The sequence below is a fragment of the Thunnus maccoyii genome, chromosome 2 (genome assembly GCF_910596095.1).
Source record: "Thunnus maccoyii chromosome 2, fThuMac1.1, whole genome shotgun sequence".
Taxonomy (NCBI): domain Eukaryota; kingdom Metazoa; phylum Chordata; class Actinopteri; order Scombriformes; family Scombridae; genus Thunnus; species Thunnus maccoyii.
Genome location: NC_056534.1, coordinates 29,375,598 through 29,399,571, shown reverse-complemented (window position 1 = coordinate 29,399,571; position 23,974 = coordinate 29,375,598). Strand labels below are relative to the sequence as shown.

Below are 23,974 nucleotides of genomic sequence, written 5' to 3'. Positions count from 1 at the left end.
TTCTCAAATGTCATTGGACTAAACAGTTGGCACAATAAAACCTTCTATTCTTCTATTAAAGTGTCTAACTCCAAAATTCAATTTTCCACCCTCAACTTGATTCACTCGACCTTTAACAACAATAAATATAGACATAAACTTTTCAAACTAGATTTGATATTTACATTTATTTCACATCCCATACTGTATGTTCACAAGTTGCAACAAGTTGCATTGAATGCTTTAAGCACCTTGCAACCTTAACACAACTGATGAAAAGGCCTTATACTGTATTAGATGCTGCTCAGAAATCTATTTTTTTTTTTTTTACAGTTTGAAAAAAAAGACATAACTAGTAAAATCATGTTGTTGCATTTGTCAAGAACCCATATCATTCCTTGCAGAAGAGCACTGTACACATTTACACATGCAGATTCTAAACACACATTCATAGCCGAGTATACAGCAGTATGTAGAGTATGTGATGAAGTACTGCATACCACTCACTACTCAACAGAGCAGAGCTGAGTAGTTTGTATTCTCTTCACTGTGTTAAACAAAGTGTCAAAATACATTTACTCCTTATGGTTGCTGCATTAAGTGCCCCATGTGTTATTTTCAGTAGGCCAAACTCTACATTTAAAAAGGGCCATACAGATGATTTTGAATGTTTTAGCCCATTAACTACATATTGTGCATATATTTCCAAAGCATACTTAGGTTATTTTGAATTATTTTTTGATTTCATACCTCACAGAAATGTAAGATCATTTAGAGTTTGAAACTTGCTTGAAATAGGTAAGGTTTGATTTTCTGGCAAAACAGCAACAGACAATAGTATGTAGCTGAAAAAAACTATAAAGGGAATTAAATGAATTTTGAATTTTGAAAGTTAATTTTCAATTTGAATGGGTATAAAGAGAACAATGGCAGTATGTAAAGTAGGAAATCAATATAAAAACTCTGCAGCCAGCAGTTGTAGTTTATGGACTAAAAATGTACAAAACAATAAGTATGGTCTTTTAAGCGGACATTAGACAACAACGTTAATCAAAACAGTGAAGCATGGTAGGACAATAACCTGGACTTTCTGCAACACAGTATGTGATGTAATGTGCAGACTTTATACCACCTCACAAGAGTGGAAAAATTAAATGTAACAGGCATGAACAGAATCACTTGCACCTCCTCTGCTCTCTACTGGGCCAGCCAGATGAGTCAGGAGAGCTATTCATTACATGTAAGATCCAGTCGGGGGTTAACCCCATGTTAAGACACGATGAACAAAAAACAGACAGTGGGAGGGTGGATCACAGTGTATCCATTAAGTTGAGAGGCAAAAACAGTCACGTTCCATGTTAAGGTTTAGTGGAAGGTGGGACTGGGGCTCTATGACTGGACAGCCCTCTCCCAGTCACCCCGCTCAGTCCTGTGGTAGAGCTGTGGCTGACCGCCGGGGAACAGACTGTCAGAGTTGGGGTGCTGTAAAAGGAACTGGATGGTGGACTTCATGTGTTGGACGAAGTGCGGCGGCTCAGCCATTGGAGAGGTGGACAGGTACTGAGCAGGAGAGAGAAAAACAAGTCTGTAGTACACCGCTTAATGGAGCGCAGCACACACTTCATTAACAAAATGTGCTTGAATAAAACATGAGAGATAATGAAATAGAGCAGAAGATGAAGCAGATCACTTTTTAAGGGCAGTTATTTTCCAGTTTCTTTACCTTTAAAATTGTGTCATCATCTTGTGCCAACCAGAAGGCAATATCCAGATTGGGAGACCACTTGCAAGGGCCGATTTTAACAAGTCTCCGGCTTGAGTCATATATCTCAGCCATCTGCAGGAGGAAACACATTTACTTTATTAATAATATAGACATTGACATTCGTTTCATTTTCTCAGCAATGACATTGTGTCCCTGTGTGCGTATGAAAACTATTTAAAAAACTGAAGTTGAAGGGGCCTTCCTATAAGCATGATTTGTGACATCACAACTAGTTTGGAGCCAATCATGGGACAGTAAACAACTCACAACTTTTGGGGTCATGGCATGAAATGGAGAGACTTAAAATTAGTGCTGAAACAATTAGTTGATGAATTGATCAACAGAAAATTAATTACAACAATTTTGATAATCGAATGTCTCATATGTAATGATATGTTGCTTTTTTATATGTCTTTGTTATTTGCATGTATTTTTGTTTTGGCCTGTTTGTTTTGACAAAAACAAACAATTTGAACATGTCCCCTTGGGTTCTGGGAAATTGTGATGAACATTTTTCACTATTTTCTGATATTTAATAGACTGAACAATAATCGATTCATATAAAAATGGACAAATAAATCAATAATGAGTGTTGCATTTGAACTTAGAAATTAATAAAAATATCTTTGTGTCACATGCATCATTCAGAAAAAGAAAACAACATTTCTCTTCTTATAGTACCTGTCCCCCAGTGAAGGTCCGTGCTGAACGCAGCTCCTCTGCAGGTCCTTTATGAGGGAATGAGGCAGGGAACACTTCTCCTGTTTTAACATTTATACCTTTGCAGAAACAGACACAGTAAGATACAACATATTAGAGGTTGCATGCCATAAAAGTGTAGCATCTCTTTATCTTTATCTTTATCACTTACCTATTCCATATACTACAGGTCTATGAGTTTCATCGACAACAATGTCATTCATTTCTACAACAACAGAGAGCAGTTGGGTTGATTAGATGAAGGCAGGGCTGCTGGAATATTTCTAAACAATATGAAACAAGTCATATCAAAGTTACCTGTGATGCAACATGTTTCCAGATGAATGTCCTCTTTCTGTTTCTGAAATGCTGCTGTATAATGAAAGGCGTCCTTTTAGTATAACGATGCCCAACTCTGTCAACATAATATTGCAGTAAGAGGTGTGGTAACTTAAAGGACTTTACCCAATATGTTAAGGCTGAGTTTATGGGATGTCTTCGACTCATCGTTAAATCCCCCGACAAGATGGAGCTCAAGTCTGCAAAGTGGAAAACAAAGAAAAGGAAAAGAAAAAAAGGATACGTGAATCGGATGCCCAAATTGAGCAACTGCCTATGTGTGTCTGTCTGTGTGTTTCATACCTTCCCTCCTTACTGACGTTACTCAGTGATGTGACAGTTTTCACAAGGAGTGGGACTTCAGACCAGGTGCTGGAGCCATCACAGTGAGCAAGGCAAACAGCTCCACTACCTGAGACATAATAAAATGAAATCATGGTAAACATGATCTAACTTCATAAACAGGCAGAATCAGGCACAAAGTATAAACCAAGTAAAAGGAAAGTTACCGGTGTGTCGCAACACGACCAAATGGCAGGTGGTTGCATCATCAGATCCAATGACTGAGACACAATCTGTAATAGAGAAGACAAGAAAGCATGTATTATCATTATGATCCAGACTGGTTAAACTGGAGTACTATCTAGGAGTCTGTTAGAGGCAAACAAATGTTTAACTGACAGGTGTCATACTAAAAAGTCAGTCAGGAAAAAGCCATTGCTATACATTCATAAATGTTTAGTGGTTATGTTCACTGCATTACAGACTATTGAGGCTTCTGTTGATGAAGACATTGCTGTCTCTGCTTCTTCCATGACAGATTTCACCCTGTCAGATTACTGAGTATCATTACAAAATGGTAAAGTCCATTCACTTTAATTTAGCGAGACCGTCAAAACTCCTGAAGTTCAGTGTGCTTAAAGTTGCTGTAAATATCATGTTGTGATGTGACATTACAGTGAATGAAGTACATTTGTCCAGAATATTTTTCCAAACCATTACCAATGGCTGTTATTTTTTTAAAGCATACATTTTTTATGCCAGATTGTTTTTTTTTTATAAGAATTACTGGATAATTCACAATAAACCTTCAAACCATTTAGCTTTACTTACTGTCTGCTGGTGTTGTTGCAGCAAACTCTCTTTGTTGGACATACAGGAGGCACTTTGGGTCAACGTCAACGAGTGGCTTGGAACGAAATGCTCGTGCATTTTCCTGTATCCCGAGAGTAAAATGTATTACCAAACACAAATTGTGGATAATCCATAGTGCTGATTCACAGGTCATTTCCCCCTCGATCAACTTCATAATTATCAAACTAATTTACAGAACAAGTGGGTCAAGAAATAAAGCACAACATATGAGTAGCAGTGGTAATTATCCAGACTGTATAATTTAAACTTTGGGATCTGATTGGTCTTAATACAGATCATTTTAACTGTACAATGAAGTCATGTGGCTGTCATATAGAGATAGCAGGGCTAGGCAATATATTGATTAAATATTGATACTGTGATATGAGACTGGATATCTTAGATTTTGGATATCGTAATATCGTCATATGGTATAAGTGTTAAAGGCTGAATTTCAGTACAGTGATGTAATTTTCTGAACTTACCAGACGGTTCTAGCTGATTTATTATTTGCTTTTACCCACTTAGTAATTATATCCACAGTACTTATGATTATTTATCAAAAATCTCATTGTGTAAATATTTTATGAAAACACCAATAGTCATCTTTACAATATTGTCGCAATATCGATATTGCAATATCTATCTACACGTTACCTGCGACCAGGACACATGCAATGAATTAACAATTAGTTACACTGAGATAGTTGTTTTAACTTCCTGACTGATATGCGTCTGCCATCACCACGTCACAGCCTATCCTTGTACCTAAAATGTACCAACATTGCAAGGTTAACTGTCCATTTGCCATAGAGCCATTGCTTAAAGAAAAGTAGTACTGTTAACTGGTGGTGACAGCTTCTCAGGAAGCTAATTTTAGCCACAATCCCTGGAAAACAAACCTGTAAATGTGGGTATCTGTCGAACAGTTCCGCTGTCGAGCTTAAGCAGTCAACTCCTCTTTTTTGAACAAACAAAGGCATTTCCCTGCTCGACGTCCACTTCAACGGTTTACCATGCTAACACAAAGACCAGTAACTTCATATTTTTTATAGCTTGATATCTATTCTAGGCTACACATATCGCAGTGTTGTGTTACAGCTTGCACTTCCTGAAAGGCTATCTCTTCCTCTACTCTGTTAATGACTTTACTGTTGTAACACACCGCCACCAACCGTTAAGAAGAACAAATGGGGAAACCAAATTCACCATTATTACTTAGCGGACATTTGTACGTAGCGTCCGTTCTGTTGAATTCCAACTACGCACAATTACTAGTTCAATTTACGTCGGTAAAGAGGGCGGGGGAAGAGGGGCGAAGCAGAAACGGCCGTTGACGTGACGCATACGACAATTGTTTATTATCATCCTTATTTAATCGTAATTGTCGTCTAATATACATGCAGTTATAAGCGAAGGAAGTCTCTCGGCTTTTTGCAAGCATAAATTGTGTTTTTTTCCAGTTCACTTTGGTGTCAAACGTTACAACTAGCCAACATTAACGAAATAACGTTACAGCGGAGAGGAGTTTGTTTTCGCCAATATGAGAGGGAGTTCCTCCTATGGGGACAGAGACAGGGACCGTGGACGGGACAGGTAACTTTTTTTAGTTAATTTAACAGTAATGAAAACAACACAAACACATTTAGCACAGAATAAGTGTTGCACAATGTGAAGACATCACAGGAAGTTTGACTGGGGGCCACGGCAGGGTGGAGACTCAATAGCAATAGGTCGATACATGCAACACAGTAAACACTGCGCCGATTGAGAGATGATATATTTAATTTATAAGTGAGCCTTTAGGCTAAAATTGACCTAGGGCGGCGTCAAGGTAAAGGTCATGTTGTCAACAAAGGCAGTAGACTGTCTGCAGCACAGATGGCTCATGGTCAGGCCATAAAACTATAATTAGTCTTTTGAACATGTAGATTTGTTTTCTCTTCAGAAGTGTGACACCTCTCGGCAAATGTTGTGGTCACAGTCACCGCAGACCACCACAGTTATATCACTTGTTATAGCCTATATCTAAGCTGAATTCAGTTGTCAACTATCTGAACCTGCAGACTGAGCTGAGCACACTGATAATAATAAACTCACTCGACTCATCTGAAAATCATCACTCTTAATTTTTTTCTTTAGTTTTATGAAAACTAACACTTTCCAGTCTGTCTCTGCACATTATAGCAAAAAAATGCCAATTATCAAACCTCAATACAACAACACACCAGTGTTATTTAAATTGTGCATAACTTACATCAGCAGATTGACATCAGTAGAGGTCTGATATAGACAGTCTGCATTAGTCTGCATGAGCCCCCTTGTGGACTCTTGACATCATGAAAATAAAAAAATCTGCAAGTTCAGGAAGTCTGGGCATTTGGATTCAGCTATAGGAACATGTACTGAACCAGCAAATGTTGATAGCCATTCATTGGCATGACAGAAGCAAACATGTAACAAAACATACAGGACATCATTCTGGTAAAATTGGACCCCGTTTTGTTGATTTTCAAGTACTCCTTGTCTCTTCACCCTTATCTCTTAGGCCACGGTTTGGAGCCATGAGTGGTCGCAGTGGCCCCCCACCCATGAAGTTTGGGAATCCAGGGGAACATCTCCGCAAGAAGAGGTGGAACATGGACGAGCTGCCAAAGTTTGAGAAGAACTTCTACACTGAACATCCTGATATCCAACGCATGAGTCAGGTAAATCAATATATTTCTGTTTCATTCAGTCAATAAGTTGAAAACTCGAGTGGATCATAGATCTTACATATCAAATAGAGATCATGAAAAAGTGTTGGATTTGAGTGTGTTTCATTTAATTTTCCTCATTTTTTAAATTTTCACTGAAATCATGGTTGCTGTCATCAGTTTTGTTGCAGTTATGGTACAGTCATGTGTGATGTAATGCCTCCTCATAATCACATTTCTTTACTAGGTCAGAGTTATTACACCAATGTCCAACCATGTATGTTTTGACTTCTTTCTTCTCCTCTTCTTCTTCTGCTGCCATATCCAGTATGAATTGGAAGAGTTTAGCAGAAAGAAGGAGATCACCATCAGAGGCTCTGGCTGTCCAAAGGCGATCACTGCTTTTCACCAGGCGCAGTTTCCACGTCAGTAAACATACATTACACGAATGATAATGTCTGCACAATTAATCTGTGTATTGACATATATAATACAATACATAATTCATTCACTCACTCCAGCATCCAGTGACTTCAAAATGTCAGCATTTTTGTTGAAGCTACTTACATGGTTAATCTAAACAGAACAGTACAACTAATCTAAATTACCAGTTGTGTTGTTAGTAAAATGTGTTGTACAATAACTAAGGTTCTGTTTAGAAGAAGAAAATATTTTCAGTGATTGTTCTTCTGATTGAATGATCGAGAGATATTGATTGATGATTGTCTTCCTACTAGAATATGTGATTGATGTGCTGATGCAGCAGAACTTCAAGGAACCCACAGCGATCCAGTCTCAGGGTTTCCCTGTGGCCCTGAGTGGCAGGGACATGGTGGGGATTGCACAGACCGGCTCTGGAAAGACACTGGCTGTAAGGATGCCTGCCTATTATCCTGCATGACGATCACACTTTAATTTGAAAGTTCATTTTAACGTTATTTACATGACACATTTCACAATATAGAATGTTCAGAAAGCTAAACATAAAATCTGAATAGTAATACATAAACCACAAGAAATACAATATAAAGAAGAAGAATACAAGAAGAAATGAAGTTTCCACAGCAGGACAGAAAATTTAGATAATTTAGATGAGAGAGTCATAATGGGGTTTTTTTGTTATTTTTTCAGGGATTTAAAGAGAATTAATTGGGTTACCTATTGTTCCTGAAAGTAAACTATTTTGCTGTCGTTTGTGTCTTTTGTCCTCTGCAGTATCTTCTTCCTGCTATTGTGCACATCAATCATCAGCCTTATCTAGAGAGAGGAGATGGTCCAATTGTAAGTACATATGCTAAACATGTCACTCTGTTAGGTGAAGTGTCTTATCTAAAAATGATGTGTGAAAGTATACGTGAAACTTTTTTTTCTTTTTTCAGTCAGTCTGTAAAACCCTTTGTCCTCTTTCCACAGTGTCTGGTGCTGGCCCCAACCAGAGAGCTGGCCCAGCAGGTTCAGCAGGTGGCATATGACTATGGCAAGTCTTCTCGAATCAAAAGCACCTGTGTCTATGGTGGAGCACCCAAAGGGCCGCAGATTCGAGACCTTGAGAGGGGTGGGTATGGTTGTAGGCAGGAACACCTAATGGTTTATTCAAAACAGTTTGAAATTCAGCATTTCAATAAAACAACTGTGTGTGGTCATATTGTCATGCAGTAATTGTAAGACTGTCTGTGGCAGAATGTCTGGACAAGCCAGCAAACACACAGAGCATTATTGAAATGATCTGCCTGACCACTTAATAATATGTCTATTTAGTTTGATTTTACATGGTCTCATGATGATTTTGTAAATCTTCAGGTGTTGAGATCTGCATTGCCACACCTGGTCGCCTCATTGACTTCTTGGAGGCAGGGAAGACTAACCTGCGTCGCTGCACCTACCTAGTGCTGGATGAGGCTGATCGCATGCTGGACATGGGCTTTGAACCGCAGATTCGCAAGATAGTTGAACAGATCAGGGTAGGAGAAAGGCTCAGATACCATGACTGCATTTCATATGGTAATCTTGAATTTTCAGTGTAGAAGTGCTTTTGAGTTGTATGCTTTCTCTTCCTCGGGTTTCTGTCTCTCAGCCTGACAGACAGACCCTGATGTGGAGCGCAACCTGGCCGAAGGAGGTTCGGCAGCTTGCTGAAGACTTTCTGAGGGACTATGTCCAGATAAACGTTGGTGCCCTGGAGCTCAGTGCAAACCACAACATCCTGCAGATTGTTGATGTCTGCATGGAGAACGAAAAGGACCACAAGTAAGGAAAGCCAGTGTGACAATATATTTCCTATGGCAGCAACATGACAATTTGTTGTGATCTTGTCATCAGCCACTCTGATATTGTTACAAGACAAACTCATCCTTTGACACATTTGAAACTGAGCTCAGTAGTGCTGCTGTTCTTTAACTGTCCTGACAGACTTTCTGCCTCTCCCTGTCTACAGACTTCTGCAGCTGATGGAGGAGATTATGGCAGAAAAGGAGAACAAAACCATCATCTTTGTGGAGACCAAGAAACGTTGTGATGATCTGACAAGGAAGATGAGGAGGGATGGGTGAGAAAGCAAGACATGGAGAGATATTTACACTGTGATGACATCAATCCTACAATGAGCTATGGAAATAGTTCATCGTCAGGAGGCACTCAGACTCCTCACTTACACATCGCTGTTGTTTTTCTTGCTAGGTGGCCAGCAATGTGTATCCATGGAGACAAGAGCCAGCCAGAAAGAGACTGGGTACTCACAGGTAAGATAAATATAGCCGTTTGTTATTGTTGATCACGTTTTCTAGTTATATCTCTCATACCTGAAGTGCCAGCAGACAGTGTAGAATATGATCAGTGCAGTTTAATTTTTAATGCATTTTTCTTGCAATTTTTTGTTGAATCCCACAGAATTCCGAAGTGGCAAAGCTCCCATTCTGATTGCCACTGATGTTGCCTCTCGTGGTCTGGGTATGTCTCTTCACACTTACACATAATGCTCCTTAATCTCTCTAAATATTGTCTCATCTATTTGTGAATATTTGAGTGATATCTGTCTGTAAATAATATTAAGTTTATTATACATGATAGAATAAAACAAGTGCAGTTGCCACAGTCAAATTCATGTGAATTCAAAAATGAAGTTGGACTTTTTTTTTTTTTTTGAAACATTGGCCTAACCAATAGGTAAGTATACTACTGATGACACCGGCTATAACTGGCAGAGTTAAGAACCATTTATAACCATTTATTGCTGCAAATCAGTCCAGCTCATGAATTTGCCTAAAACCTTATGAATTTCTTTCACAACATTAAAGACAGAGTTGTCTTCTTTTGACTATTTAAATATTAATATTATGACAGTGTGTTCCTTTTTATATATTGTATTTCACTATGAATTGTCCATAATATAAAACTGGTAAAATACGTAGTATTGCTGTTACCTGAAAGTGTAAAAATACCACAAAGGTATAATCAGTTTGAATTTAGTGGTGAACAATGAAATGAAATCAGCACATTACATATATATACACATATATTAGGACACCCCCATTATTATAACCTGACAGTTTAATGAACTGTAACGTCCAGTATGGAGGCTGCTGGCCTTCTGGTCCGCTGGGTTTATAGTCTGTTTCTTGTTACTGCAATTAGAAAGCTTCCTTCAACCGGGGCTCTTTGGCACGCTGCCTGAAAGGAGAGGTGTGTGGGGCAGATGCTCCTGTGCACCTTTTCTTCTGTCTTCTTTATGGTGTCTGTACAAATTAAATGCAGATGTTGCTCATATTACTCGTTTCTCCACATATAAAATAATTGTGTAGTTGTTCTATTGATATCATTCTGCAAAATTCTATATACTGTTACATTTTGCAGATGTGTTTGGAGTGCAGGACAATGACAGCTGAGTTATTTTCTGTGTGTTCACAGAGACAGCAGGAAGGCAGGATATGACCTCTAATTTGTTGGCAGGATATATCTGAGAAGGGGGGATAAGTGAAGTGTCTTTGACTTGCCAAAATTCCTATGACTGTATTCTTGTTCTTTTTTCCCCTCTTCTCCTCTCAGGGTTTGGCAGCACACGGCAGCTGTAACAGTCTGTGCTGCTGTCACTGCCCCCTCAGTCACGTTAAAGTAGAAGCTCGGCTAGTTTTAGAGGGATTAAAGCCCCTCTTATTCCTCTTGGGTAACTAAGATCCCCCCTGCCCAGTATTGTCAGAGTTTGTAAATCCAACGAGCCTTCCTTGGGAGCAACCCGAGTTGCCTGTATGTCTGCCCATCGGTCCGTCCAAAAAAAAGCAGACAGACAGGGGAGAGAAAGTTAGACGGGCTCGTCTGGATCCAGTCCTGGCCAGGGTCTGAGGAGGGTCCTGCAATGCGGCGAGAGCAACAGAACCAGCCGTTGCGTGTGTCTCTTGAGGTTAAACGGTTCTGCTCCCGCCTGTCGTTGCTGGGATGCGCAGCAGGTGAGGGATGAATCCTGCCTCCCTCCCCCTCAGCCCCTCCCTATGAACCAGGACTGATCAGGGGGGACTGACTACCTTTGTAAAAACAACATGAAGGGGGTAAGTACCTCACCACCCCTGTCTTTTACCTCCTCCATGAACTCACCATACATGCAGGTACTTCCATCGTCCTCATATTTTAGTAAAAAAAAAAAAAAAATCCATCATGGCACATCGTAAATCTGTGATGTAGCAGGTTCTGGTTGATGAAGTGGCTTCTGTCTGTCATGATGGAGGGGAGAAGGGAGACTTATTGATCAGACTCAGCAGTGCTGTCAGAGCCCCACGTCTTCTGTAATGAGAAACAGACTCCTTGTTAAAATATTTTGGCCAGAAATCACAATGGTGTGAAGATTATGATGCCTAAACATGGTTTATTTACCTCTATGTCATGCTCAGTGTATATCAAGTGAGCATGAAACCCTGAAATCACCCTCAGGTACAGTTGTTTCGGATTTAAATGAGTTACCATGGTGTTTAAGTGAAACAAATCTTGGATATTTGCACAGTGTCTGCAGGTAAGTAAAACTATTTGAGTAGATTCTTGATTTCTAACTTAAAATATTAACAACTAAATATTTAATGTAATTGCAAATATGTCTTTATTTAATTAGAAACTTTCAGCTCTCAAACAATCAGTCCTTTCATGAAGCTTTATCCTGTCCTCAAAAGATCGTGTTTAAATGATCGTGTTTTTGCTCTTAATGCAAAAGATGTGGAAGATGTCAAGTTCGTCATCAACTATGACTATCCCAGCTCCTCTGAGGATTACGTCCATCGTATTGGACGTACAGCCCGCAGTACCAACAAGGGCACTGCCTACACCTTCTTCACCCCAGGGAACTTGCGGCAGGCTCGGGACCTTGTCCGAGTGTTGGAGGAGGCCCGGCAGGCCATCAATCCTAAACTGCTTCAGCTTGTGGATTCGGTCCGCAGTGGAGGAGGCGGTAAGAAGGACTGTCACAGGTTTTTCACCTCACAGTCAAACATAAAGCAGAATGGATTTGAATATTTGAGATATGTCTTAAGATCTGAAGAGGAGAGGTTGTAATCAACAGGTAAAAATTATACAGATTTTCCATTTTTTTTTTCTTACAGGTGGCAGAATGCGTTACCGTGGCAACAACTCCACCAACCCTAACCTAATGTACCAGGAAGAGTGTGATCGCCGCATGCGCTCTGCTAGAGGCAGCAGCAAAGACAGCCGCAGTGGCTTCAGCCGCGACAGCCACAACAACCGTGATGGAGACCGCTCCTCTTCTTCTTCCTCTTCCTCCTACAGGGACAGAAGCCGGGATCACAAGGGCAGCTACAACTCCGGCTCAGATCACTACCAGGGCTATAGTAGCAGCGGGAGCTACAACTCCCGCAGCGGAGCACAGTCCAGTGCCGGTGGAGGTCAGGATCAGCCTAGCCAGCCGCAGGGCCAGTTTGGTCAGCCTCCTCCACCTCCACCATCAGGGGGGCAACTGCATCTGATGGCTCAGCAGTTTGCTCCACCACAGCCTCCATTAATGGGCTTCATAGCACAACCACCATACTCCTTTGCCTCTCCTCCCCCTCATCCTCCTGGTCCGCCACCTCCCCGGAAGTAGAAAAGCAGAGTTAACTTGTAATAGTTAGTGTGTAATTTTTAATTTTTGCTCTCCAACTCAACTCAAAGAGGCTGGAGAATGAACAGGGAATTATCTGAGGAGGTAAGGGCTTATATTTTCTATTTGTTTCATATTTTTAATACAGCCTACATGTGTGGAACTTAACTTATCCTCTAGAAATGGAAAAGGAAACCCTGAACATCAACCATTCATTTTTCATCTTTTTTTCTTTGCGTTCCAAGTTTCTCTCAAATATGACACATTTAGGAACAAGTGTCCTGTGTTTTCATTTCAGTCAAACACTACAGCAGTGGATTTGACAATCCTGCTTCATGTAGTTTATCAGCTGTTTTAGGATTTGGTCAGAATGAAAAGTAGCTTACATCCAATGACACGTCAATGGTTTGTGGTTTAGAGTACTGGTCTATGGGGGAAAAAGTAAATGATTTCTAACAGGGACCATATTATATATTATTAGTTTTTGTTTTGATTTGGGGTTTGTGTGTTATCTTAAACACTGAAGCAGTGCATTGTAATGGACTGTCATACTAGGTTTTGATATAATGGAAATATGCATGTTTTTACTTTTCTCTATCTTGTAGCAAGTAAAAACATTTGTTTTTGTTTACTTCTAACTGATTTAATAAGCAGATCAGTTGATACAAACTCATTTTAAAGGCTCTGCACACCCACAAGAGTGTTTTCACTTATTCAGGGTAATTTCACGTCTGCCCAGGTTGTAGTTGAACCAGAATAAATAATAATAAAGGGGTAATATCTTAGCCCACACAGGTGCAACCAAGTTAACATGCCAGTCAAGCCCAGAGTGTACATACCCACACAGTCTTCAGAAAATGTCTCATTCGGCAAAATAAGTGTAAATACCTGTGTGGGTGTACTGAGCATGTGTTGAGCCTTCAATGCAGATCTCTGACTTAATTGCAAGTCGATGCTTGTTTGTTCTCTTTTACTCATTGTTTTCTTTTTACAGTGCTGTATTTCTCAATAAAGAGCAATTGAAGTAAAGCTGTATTCTCTATTGATTCACCGGATGAATTCCTCATACAAATACCTTTATTTGCATAAAGACACATTTGTAATACATTCTCATTTTATACCCAGTGGCATGTACTTGCACTTTGCTACTTTTGGAAAATATACATATGGCATGAAGCTTTTATTTACTGTCAGAGCACAAATAAAGAGAGAAAAAGTATTAATTTATAAATGTGGATCCAGTCTTGTCAATTAAACCAGGTTCAGCCTGATATACAGATTTTTAATCTGGACAAGGGTGACGGCATTGCACAGTGTTTGATCATGTGTGAACGACCTCTTGCAGTGACTGCATAGATGTTATTTAAATCAAAGACAGTGGAGGAATTTGTTCCTGTAACTGCTTTTTTAAGGGCACCTTAATGAAAACTAAACCCAGACATTAAACGGGAAGGCTACAATACAAAGGCCACCTGTCTCATGTTTCAAGCACATAACACTTTTCCTGGTGCGATAGCAGGTAGCTCAGGCGCAGTCAGTGAATCTGTCTGTATGATATTATGTGGATCCCAAATCACAGATGACTCGCTGAGTTAATTCTTTAAACCAGGACCACTGTCAAGTCAACAAGAGCAAGCTTTAGTCACAATCATTACAACCACTCCAGTCAAAGAATGTGCTGCTTTCCATGTCACACTTGTATTGATGAAGAAGATGAAGCCTGTAATTATCCTAATCTGAATCTGACCATGTTGTCAAACCTGTTACCTGCTCAATGCATAATTTACAGTGAATCATGGGAACATTCATTCATTTACAATCTGCTTGGGCCAGGAAGGACCGAAGGATTTTTTTTTTTTTGTCTCATGATTGCTTTCTTTCCTCCTGCCAATCCTGACAAGTTAGTGATGTAAATGTATCCATAAATAAATAAATCTTACGTCTCTACAGAACTGAAATAGCTGATTTATAGTATGTACTAAACAGTCTATCAGAATGGTTAATGGTTCTGTCTGATGACTGTTTATTGACGTAGGTTTATGTACCACATATTTAACACTTGCTTTCAAGTAGATGTATAACTGAATCAATATTACTCAGTGGATCATTCTTAAATTGATCCCTCATGCTATTTAAAACTTAATATCACTGGTTCTCCAGCTTTATCCCTACTGTAGTTACACAATGGCACTGCTCACGTGGCTCAGTCTGCCTCCAATTCCTTTATTTTAGTCTGTATAATTTAAGAAGTGATCATAGACCCGTGCTCCAGATTAACTCAATGAACATGGATTTTTACAGTTATTCCATCATTTGATGCATCATTTGTTTCACAAAGTCTTTTCTGATAAGGACATGAACATATTAAAGCAGAAAAAAAAGATTAGGTCATTTGTTTACATACAGTATATGTACAAAGCAAAAGGAAATTAAGAGTTTCATCTCAGGCACATGTGGTAGAATCAAATCGGATGTCAGCAATGTCAACTGAGGACTTCTGGTCCACTCTTTGGGTCAATCGACAGCAGAAAGGCAGCAAATGAGAAAAGACAAACATACTATGAAAGGGAATGTCTCGTGCAAAATTTAAACAAAATAAGTGCATGATAGTTCACGTTGTGTAAAATAAATCATAATCCTGAGTGAAACATAATGTAGAAAAGTGTTACAAATCTTTTGAAAAAAAAAAAAGAATAAACAAAAGAGAAAAAAGAAATCAGCATTTGTAAAGGGGCAGAGATTTAGTGCCCTTCCTTCATTTGCCTTTTATACTGAACACATTCTGACACATCATAGTAGGAAAAGCACAGGTGTCAATGATAAAATTAATGAATGCTGAATTCCATTAAGCTGCTTCAGTATCAGAGTCCTGGAGTAGTACATGCTGCCTCACTGTCACGCTGTTACAGCTTAATTAATAGAACAGAGCGTTCGTTAATGTTATTAGTGACACCTGTGCTTTTCCCTCTATGACAAATCAAAACATCTGCTGTGAAAAAGCCCTAATGTCACATCTTAGACACACACAACACAACTGGAATTATGCCAAAACACAAGTGATAAAACCAAATCGTTATGTTGGTCGGCTCCTTAGATACGCCAATTTGATTCTCATGAATACATTTAGATTCATCATTTCCTTATGCAGATCTGTGTTTGACTAAATCACAGTACATTTAACTGGTTTGCTAGTAAGTTAAGCATGATACCATTTAACTGTTAAATTCACTGTTGCACCTCTTTCTTGAACAGCAGCTCTGAAACTGATTATCATGTGATAGGAAATGACTTTCAATACAGATTAATCAAGTAAAATACCGTCTATTGCATCTCCTAAATTAAACACATTGGGTTTTTGGCTGTTGTATACGACTCTGTGTGCATATGACACTTGCTTTTGTTTGAGTGATTGTAAAAACAGAAATTATGTCTTCTAAATGTAATCCACATAAGACATTTAAGAAGAATGTTAAACAGTATGTAAATCAGCCAAATGCACACATTCGGTTTCTAAAAGGCTCAACCTGTTTTCCCAAAAGTCACTGCAATGAATCAATGTTTTTGCCAGTTTGCTTTATATCACCACGTTGGACTGGCTGGAAGAAGAAAAGGTAGCTACAAAACACAGGAACATGGAGATGATCAGATAAGGACAGGAAGGCACAAGGTAGAAGCCGTTTCCCACAACTGGTCTCATGTCAGTTTGTATCACCAAGCCAGAGTATGAAACCACTGAAGTGTCATGAGGCCGTCTTGCCTCAGCCAGCGATAACGGACAACTTCAACCTAAATCTAAAAGGAAGCAGCAGATCAGATGACGGGAGGGTGGTTCCTCCTCATTAAAGGTTCCCCCAGGTGTTTGGAGGTGGGAACTGGTCCACATCACCAGATTCATCATGAGATTTGTCCCCAAGGTTGAACGTGATCTTGTATCGCAAACGCACTTTTTCCTGAAACACAAGAAACAAGTGTCAGTACAATGTTACATCACAAGTGGTGGGTGATTCTCAGTTGATGCTTAATTTATAAGGTCATTAGAGGTTTATCGGTGTGTATAACATGCACTGATGACATAGAGCTGGTATATGTCAAGTGCTCATTTAATTAGATGCAATGTATTTATTTATTTCAGTGTCTTTAATGAAAAAGCAACAGCATTGAAAACTCATTAGAGTCATTAAAAACTGTAATGAGTCATGACAAACTCATGCTGTGCAGCAGATTTCATTTTAAATTTTACTGGAGATCCATAAGTTTACAGACAAACATGTTATCAAACATGTTTATCTGAATTTTGGGGAAATATGTTTAAAATGATGCACAAGGCATCTACAATATTTCCAAATGAAGGTGCAGCCATGAACAACATGGAGTCTTGGGTTTGAATATTTCACTCAGTGTAAACATCATATGCCGTAGCTTCAATAAAAAGCTGGAACAAGCGATACCAAAACTGTTCATGCCAGCAAGAAATCAACAGGCACTCTTTAAAATGTTTTTTTTTTTTTTAAAGTACAAAAAGTTGCTGTCTGACCCTCAGATTTGATTATTATCCATCTTATGTGTTTCTATGGTTTCCTTAAATTCCTTCATCCACTATTGTCAAAGACATTCATGGAACTGTAGTAAAACACAACAACTGTCCTGAACTGAGCCCTACTCTGACAGGCAGGCCATATGATACTGGGAGTGGTCATGTGACAGAGTACCTTATGAGGGTTAGCCAATAGCAGAATCTGTGTGATGGTGGCTGGAGGCAGGATGGGGTTAAAGGCTGGAAGCTCAGTAGTAGAGGGAGGCTGCAGCTTCACTTTCATCACCTAGGCAACATAGACAACCACACACATGAAAACCACATTAACAAGTGATATCCACAATTAATCAGTTAGTCAACAGATATGGTTTCCACCTGATTGAATGTTCAGACATGACACTCTAATACTGAGATAAACAGAGTAGGCAGAGGCTCATTTGGAAAAGTCAAATATTTGTTGACTGGACTGGAAACCCTTCAGGTACGTGATGGTATCTTTGACCGCTACGTGCGTCTGTCATCATGAACCTACCTTGGGTACAGCTGCCTGAAAGCGGATGTTGGTGACAGGAATGGGGGCTGAGGACAGCATGGAGATGATAACAACCAGAATGTCAGGCCGTGATGGTGGACAGTCACGGGCAAACGTGAACAAAACCCGGAGGCTGTGTTTGTCAAATACAGTCACTGGTAACAAGCTACCTGAAACACATATGCAGACAAAAACAAAACAACAGAACATGATGAAGAGAAAGTGACTTTTTTAACTTTAAAAATGACATTTTGTTACACTTATTTACACACCCAGAGTGACTGCTCTGATTGACTTGTGCTTACTTGGTTTGATTAATTCCAGAGGCACTGTAACGTCAGCTAGAGAGATGTTGTTGTGGAGGTCAGCAGCAGGTAACGAGCATTTCTCAGCAGCTGTGAGACCGGGATTGGAGAGGAGAGAGTCAGGCTGTTCATAATGCGCAGCCAGGCTGGATGTCGGCCCGGAGGAGGATGTGGATGGAGTAGCAGCAGGTCTAGAATTGGTGCTGGACTTTGTCTGGAGATCTCGTAAGGGGACTCTTGACTGAGGTTGGAGTTTATCCCTGCATATAAGAGTAACAACGGGAAAGTGATCAGGAGCATTAAAGAATGAGAAAAATATGGATCTTCATTAGAATTACATGATAGTTCTGTCAATTCCTAGCACTACAAAAAACAGACTTCCATTAGGAAAGAACCTAGAGATTAAAAACGCTTTAATTTTGTCTCTTGTTTTTGTCCCTTATAAACCCTGAGATTGATCTTACCATTTGACCTGCTGGCTCTCTGGAGGGAGGGACTGCTGTAACAACGTCTTCCCCAGCAAGTCTAGCTCATCCATGGCTTTGGGAGCAGCTGTGGGTCCCCCTACTGGTGGGGCCTGCAGAGTTTGGGCCATAGCCGGCAGCAACACTGTGGCTGAGACTGATGAAGTGTATGATTCTGTGCCCTCAGAGGACTGGGAGAACAAACAAAGGGTTAAAGTTTGCATGTCGTGACTGTATGATGGAAGAGATGACCGAAAATAATATCATTGTCAGTATTAAAGCCACTGTGTCGAATTTGTGTTTTTGTAACAGTTTTTGCGTCTAAAAGTGTTGCAAAGTCGGAAACTTTCAGATTCTACTCAAAGTGACTTTAATGTGAGTGTGTGCACTATTATCTTACAAGTCCCACCTGGAAAGTGTTCTGAGGATCACAGTTTTCAGTTACATTCAGTCCTAAAAGAGCAGAAACAAAAAAGGTTAATTGGTGGTTATTACTAGTTAATATTAAAATCAAAAACTATTTGTTGCTAAGATCTGTTGTGACAGGTTTGACTAAATCTAGGAAGGCTGTGAATGTGTCTGGCTTTGTTGTGGTCTAGCCAGGTGTGGCTTGTCTCTGCAGATTTTGGGTTTTAGCCAGACACAGGAAACAGGAGGGCTACAACCTAGCAATGGAAAAAAGGCAAAACTGTGCTGCGCACACAGATCTGTGCTTAAACTGCTGATACAACCTTTTCGGGGCTTCTTGAAAACATTAGATCAGTAATCTAATTCTGTGTTTACAAGCCAGATGAGCTTTTTTGTGCTTACCCAGTGACATGAGTTCATCATCCAAGAGGCTGATGCCCATATTCTGAGTCAGGATCTGTAGGCTGGAGGGCTCTGGATTGGACGGTGCTGTGTTGGCTGATGCGTTAAGCCCTGCCAGGTCAACAAGTGCTGAACTACTGCTGCCTGATGTGAACAGAGAATACCCATCTGTGATCTTGGTCTACAGAAATGTTTGAATTTGTAAAATAATAAAGATTATTAAGCACTGATGACCTTGAAAACACAAATGCGTGGACAAACCTTGTTGTGAGGACATGGTTATGCCATCACTTGTCACCTCCTCCCCCTTTACCAGCTGTCTGTACAGGTTGATGACCTGCGTCAAACTGTCATTGGCCTGTAAGATATCCGCTGTAAGCAGGAAACAGACGTATTAGCAACACCAAAGGGGTTTTCCAGTCTCCTGCATTAGAGTCAGGCTGACACCATAAGAGGAAAAGATTTAATGAAAGCTTTGTTCTGCCTTTTATTATGAGCGAACTTACCTAAGGCTTCATCGTTATCCTCTGTATCACTAGCTAATCGGAATAGTGTAGGCCTCATCTTTTCACAGCGCTGGTAAAGATCCTGTAAACAGACACATGTTTAAAACACCTCTACTGAGTGTTACCAGCAGGAGTGTAAACGTGTAGCTGAAGCTTGTTTTAATGTGCTGAGCTGTGATGACCTTAATAAGCTCCTGGTTGCTCTGGGAGCAGCTCTCTCTGCTGTAGCCTTCTAGCAGCTGGCTCAGCAGGCTCACGCTCTCCTTCACCTCCTGGATGGCATTCACCCGCTTTGATACTTTCTCCACTCGCTTTTGGTCCTAGGAAAAAGAATGACAGGATTTCACACATTGCCCCGGATCAATAAAAACCTTTATAAATCTCAAAATTGCAGCACTTTTGCACTATTTCCTGACTAAATTTGTTCATCAATGTGATTATGACCAAAGTGACACCATACGAGGAAAATATAATGGTGATAAAGGCCTTTTACAGTGAAAGACAATAAATATCTCAATTGGTGAAAGTAAGTTGGGTGTTTCTGCACAATGATAGGCAAGCACAAATACAGCTGCACGTGAGACCACATACTGTACACCACCTGGGGTAAAAACAAAGCCGATGACTCACCTCCTGAACCATTTCCTTAATTAGCTTGTTTGCTGCTCTTAGATCTTCAGGTTGAGTGCTGTTCAATAAGCGAGAAAGCATCTACAAAAACAGGATAGGACATGAGAGGGAAGAGGAAAGACAAGAGGAAGAGAATTTTTGTAATCTGTTTAATGATTTTCCCACGAGTTTCACTTCAATAAAAGATTTTTTTTTTTTTTTAAATCACTGACATGACAGTGATAAAATATACAACTATGTCCTTTTGGACGTCTTTTCAAGGTGGTTGGCACTTCGTCATCACTCATACTACATACTTTGGATTTCTCCTCATCCTCAAAGATGGCACTTGTGGTTCTGGGTGGAGGTGGCGGGAGGGGCTTGTCATCAGGAAGCACAGGATCCTGCTTGACAATGCCTGGAAGGGTACAAGGACACCTATTAACCTTATATGAATACACTGTCTGCCAACAGCACACTACGTAGATCTTACTCACAGCATCTAGGTCACCTCCGCCTGGTAAAGAACAGTCACATTTTAGGGCACATGGAGTACTGTCCAATGACGTAAGATACTGGTGATACTGGAGCTATAACACTGTACTTGAGACTTCTCATAGATTAAAAGACATATAGTCACATGACTGTTTTAAGACAGACTTGCAAAATTGTTCACCTGTCATTTAATGCAAACTGCAGTCAGAAAATCCAATATTTCAAAGATTTCGGATTACTTTAAATCTTTACAGAAAGAAATAATCAATATGGCACAAATGGGCACTGCTCATACAGTACGCAACCCTGCATGAGTACGACTCTACTAAAGTAACTCAAGATAACTGTAACTTTGGTGGAAACTCAACTGTTAAGATTGCACTGCATTCAACTAAGAATGACTAAGGACTCTCATCAAGTCTCATGCTTGTGACTCATCATCACCAGAAAAAGAAGAACTGATACAAACTTGTACAAAACACTATTTGTTAAAACAAGGAAAACGTAGGGAACCACAAAACACATAAGTGGGGTACAGGGAACTAAAAAACACAAGCACAAACCACTCTGTATGGAGTAACACACCATATATGTCTAACTATTAAGATAATTAGTAACCTTCAAGCTTAAGAACTTGTGAAAGTCCTTTGTCTTGTCGGTTACTCATGTCCTCATAGGACGGAGCACTCACCCTGTTTTTTCAGCATCTGATAGGCGTCCGCTATCTTGGTCTCTTCTGGCATTCTCACTGTCCAACTGAACATCATTTCCAAAACCTTCTTCTTCACTGGCTCTGGAGCCCGAGTACCCAAGTACTGAAGAGGATAGGAGATTAACCATGGTTAAATAAAGTAATATTTCAGGTATTTGTTAAGTAAAGAATGATTAATACTGTAATTCTTTGACATCTTCATCATCTTCAATCAAATATTTGAAAGAGAAAGTGATTTAATTGTCACAAATTACATAAAGGTAATTATACTGATGTGCAGACATTAGTTTAGGTGGCCAGTCTTGTGGTCAGAGATTTGGCTGTATTAAAACAAACTGGCAGCTTAAATACAACATGTGTGTTTTTAATGCTTGTTAGAACTATGTCGTGTGTTGAAGATCACAGGGTATTACTACAAACTGGATATCATTAGCTGCCACAGCCTGAGCTATGAAGGCAGATTCATACACTGACAGTTGACTTTCAACTATCCTCTTAAAGTTTCTACAGCCACTAAAATCCTATTTCCACTAGTTAAAAAACACTACAAAAAAAGAACTACAGTATTACAGACATACAGTGGCAGTCAAACTGGTTTGACAGCATAGAAAACAGGAATCATTACCTTGGGTGAGACCACCTTTATGAGCTCATTAAGAAAGCGGAATTTTCCCACTTCATTGTGAAACCTCTTTCCGCAGTTCTTCATGCACGTCTCAAGAACCTGGGAATTTTTCAAAGGTTGTTGGTTTAACCTTTTTACAGACAAGCCTTCACAAAAAAAAACCCTAAATTGTTAAAATAATGACACTTGGAATTTAATGTGGTCTTTTGTAGGCCTTTGCACTTGTTAGCCACATAACATACAAGTTTTGATGAAAAATGGTCTTGGGCAATCTCTTACCATAAGCGCCTGCATAGCCTCCCACTCCTGAGGAGACTGGATTTTGTGGGCCAGAAGTCTGGTTGCAAGCTGGGGACTGACCAATAAAAACAAACTGTGACCTTAAATTTACTGACAGACATAAAAAGAAGCCAAGAATAATGCATGAAGTGAGTTTGAAATATGCCAAAAAAAACACTTTTTACAAACATACAGAGATGATTTAGCAACATGTGAGGCAAAATCCTTGACATTCAAAAAAAACCATGAGAATGGTCAGACATGCTTCATGCTGTTACAACATATTTCACAGCTCATAGGATGTTTTCTACCAAGCAAATCCTGTACAGCTGTAAAAGCTGTTAAACTGCATGAAAGCAATTTGTGTACATCAAACACAAGCATAGTGCTGATCAGTTACACGTTTCCTTTATATTGACAGTGAGAATAGCTACTCTAAAATGTTTCTTCATCATCTACATCATCATTACATTCTTCATCATTTCCTCACCCTTCTGGTTCATTGTTGAGCTGATCACAAAAACCCTTGATACAGTCCCAGTCAGTCTCCTTATTCAGGGGGTTGGTGGCCTTGTCTGTGTAAAAGGAAAATTTATTTCTGACCTTACATTCAGCAACAACAAAACACACGAGTCTCCTATTATTCTTTAATCGGTTTATTCTGTAAAGATTTGTGATGTCTTCGCACACTCACAAGAGCAAAAGATTAATGTTAAATCTCAAGTCCTATATTACGCCTGTGAGTCTCTATCTGCAGCTGTAAGCTCTGGTTGTTTACAATATGTAATGAGTTGTGTGGTTTCGAGCAGAGGAAGACAGCTTTCTCATGTTTGCAGAAAATGTGGCGGTGTCCTACGGTTGTAGCACAAGAAGTACTTCAAGGTTTCGGTTTAGCTTTCGTTCAAGTGGCTTGACTTGGTCCTTCTGGTCAGCAGTCAGCAGCTAAACTAGCTAGTCGATGTGATTAGCACTCAGCTGGACATTCCTGTGTGTTTTTAATTCAAATACCATGTTCATGTATCATCACTAACTTCAAACTATCAGCGGTAACACAGTGAGAGCGCATATGAGCACATTACAACAAAAGTGACACATTATCTGAATGAGTTTCGTTCCTCGTCACCAACTGCACTTTTTGATTTGATGACACTCGCAAAAAAATAAATCTATTCCCTGGGGAGAGCGCTGTGACCGACAGCGGAAAGTTCAAACTGACAATTTCTCATCTATATTTCTTAACAGAGTATCGCCTGTCGCTTGACGTTCAAACGTTAATGGGATATCATAATGTATGATGACTTACTGATGCGAGACTGCAGGCTAGCCTCATCTGGAGGCGCCGCCATCTTTCGGGAATTCTAAACAAGTACTCAACTATCGCGTGATTTTTGTAACATATCGCGTGAGTGGAGGACAGTGGT

General features: G+C 39.7%; 3 protein-coding genes across 3 annotated transcripts; 1 reads left to right on the top strand and 2 right to left on the bottom strand.

The window, feature by feature from the left end:
- Positions 1-148: 148 nt before the first annotated feature.
- On the bottom strand, positions 149-5,038 carry ntan1 (N-terminal asparagine amidase). The gene is made up of 10 exons (XM_042433468.1): positions 4,819-5,038; positions 3,896-3,998; positions 3,292-3,357; positions 3,086-3,194; positions 2,909-2,982; positions 2,762-2,815; positions 2,616-2,669; positions 2,426-2,523; positions 1,703-1,816; positions 149-1,539 (listed from the first exon to the last, which is right to left on the bottom strand). The coding sequence occupies exons 1-10, from the start codon at positions 4,897-4,899 to the stop codon at positions 1,369-1,371; spliced, it is 924 nt and encodes a 307-aa protein (XP_042289402.1). The 5' UTR covers positions 4,900-5,038; the 3' UTR covers positions 149-1,368.
- Positions 5,039-5,171: 133 nt separating this feature from the next.
- Positions 5,172-15,383, top strand: LOC121911690 (probable ATP-dependent RNA helicase DDX17). Its single transcript, XM_042433454.1, has 13 exons — positions 5,172-5,512; positions 6,465-6,624; positions 6,941-7,037; positions 7,350-7,483; positions 7,828-7,893; positions 8,026-8,167; positions 8,413-8,573; positions 8,687-8,859; positions 9,047-9,157; positions 9,289-9,350; positions 9,499-9,558; positions 11,804-12,037; positions 12,189-15,383. The coding sequence occupies exons 1-13, from the start codon at positions 5,460-5,462 to the stop codon at positions 12,683-12,685; spliced, it is 1,950 nt and encodes a 649-aa protein (XP_042289388.1). The 5' UTR covers positions 5,172-5,459; the 3' UTR covers positions 12,686-15,383.
- On the bottom strand, positions 14,886-23,935 carry LOC121911685 (ADP-ribosylation factor-binding protein GGA1-like). Its single transcript, XM_042433440.1, has 17 exons — positions 23,857-23,935; positions 23,044-23,128; positions 22,554-22,629; positions 22,275-22,373; positions 21,629-21,752; positions 20,760-20,860; positions 20,464-20,544; positions 20,016-20,153; positions 19,834-19,915; positions 19,589-19,699; positions 19,328-19,471; positions 18,927-18,970; positions 18,518-18,708; positions 18,054-18,313; positions 17,749-17,918; positions 17,392-17,502; positions 14,886-16,632 (listed from the first exon to the last, which is right to left on the bottom strand). Exons 1-17 carry the CDS (start codon positions 23,897-23,899, stop codon positions 16,522-16,524), a joined length of 1,971 nt encoding a protein of 656 aa, XP_042289374.1. The 5' UTR covers positions 23,900-23,935; the 3' UTR covers positions 14,886-16,521.
- Between the last annotated feature and the right edge of the window lie 39 nt (positions 23,936-23,974).

Excerpts from the sequence above, each read along its gene's own strand:
- ntan1 (XM_042433468.1), bottom strand. The coding sequence starts at position 4,899 with ATGCCTTTGTTTGTTCAAAAAAGAGGAGTTGACTGCTTAAGCTCGACA. Across the intron at positions 2,670-2,761 it reads GGAAACATGTTGCATCACAG|AAATGAATGACATTGTTGTC; the intron begins GTAACTTTGATA and ends CTGTTGTTGTAG. Across the intron at positions 1,540-1,702 it reads ATGATGACACAATTTTAAAG|TACCTGTCCACCTCTCCAAT; the intron begins GTAAAGAAACTG and ends TCTCCTGCTCAG.
- LOC121911690 (XM_042433454.1), top strand. The coding sequence starts at position 5,460 with ATGAGAGGGAGTTCCTCCTATGGGGACAGAGACAGGGACCGTGGACGG. Across the intron at positions 6,625-6,940 it reads ATATCCAACGCATGAGTCAG|TATGAATTGGAAGAGTTTAG; the intron begins GTAAATCAATAT and ends TGCCATATCCAG. Across the intron at positions 7,484-7,827 it reads GCTCTGGAAAGACACTGGCT|TATCTTCTTCCTGCTATTGT; the intron begins GTAAGGATGCCT and ends TGTCCTCTGCAG.
- LOC121911685 (XM_042433440.1), bottom strand. The coding sequence starts at position 23,899 with ATGGCGGCGCCTCCAGATGAGGCTAGCCTGCAGTCTCGCATCA. Across the intron at positions 22,630-23,043 it reads CTCAACAATGAACCAGAAGG|TCCCCAGCTTGCAACCAGAC; the intron begins GTGAGGAAATGA and ends TTTATTGGTCAG. Across the intron at positions 18,314-18,517 it reads GAGAGCCAGCAGGTCAAATG|GGATAAACTCCAACCTCAGT; the intron begins GTAAGATCAATC and ends TCTTATATGCAG.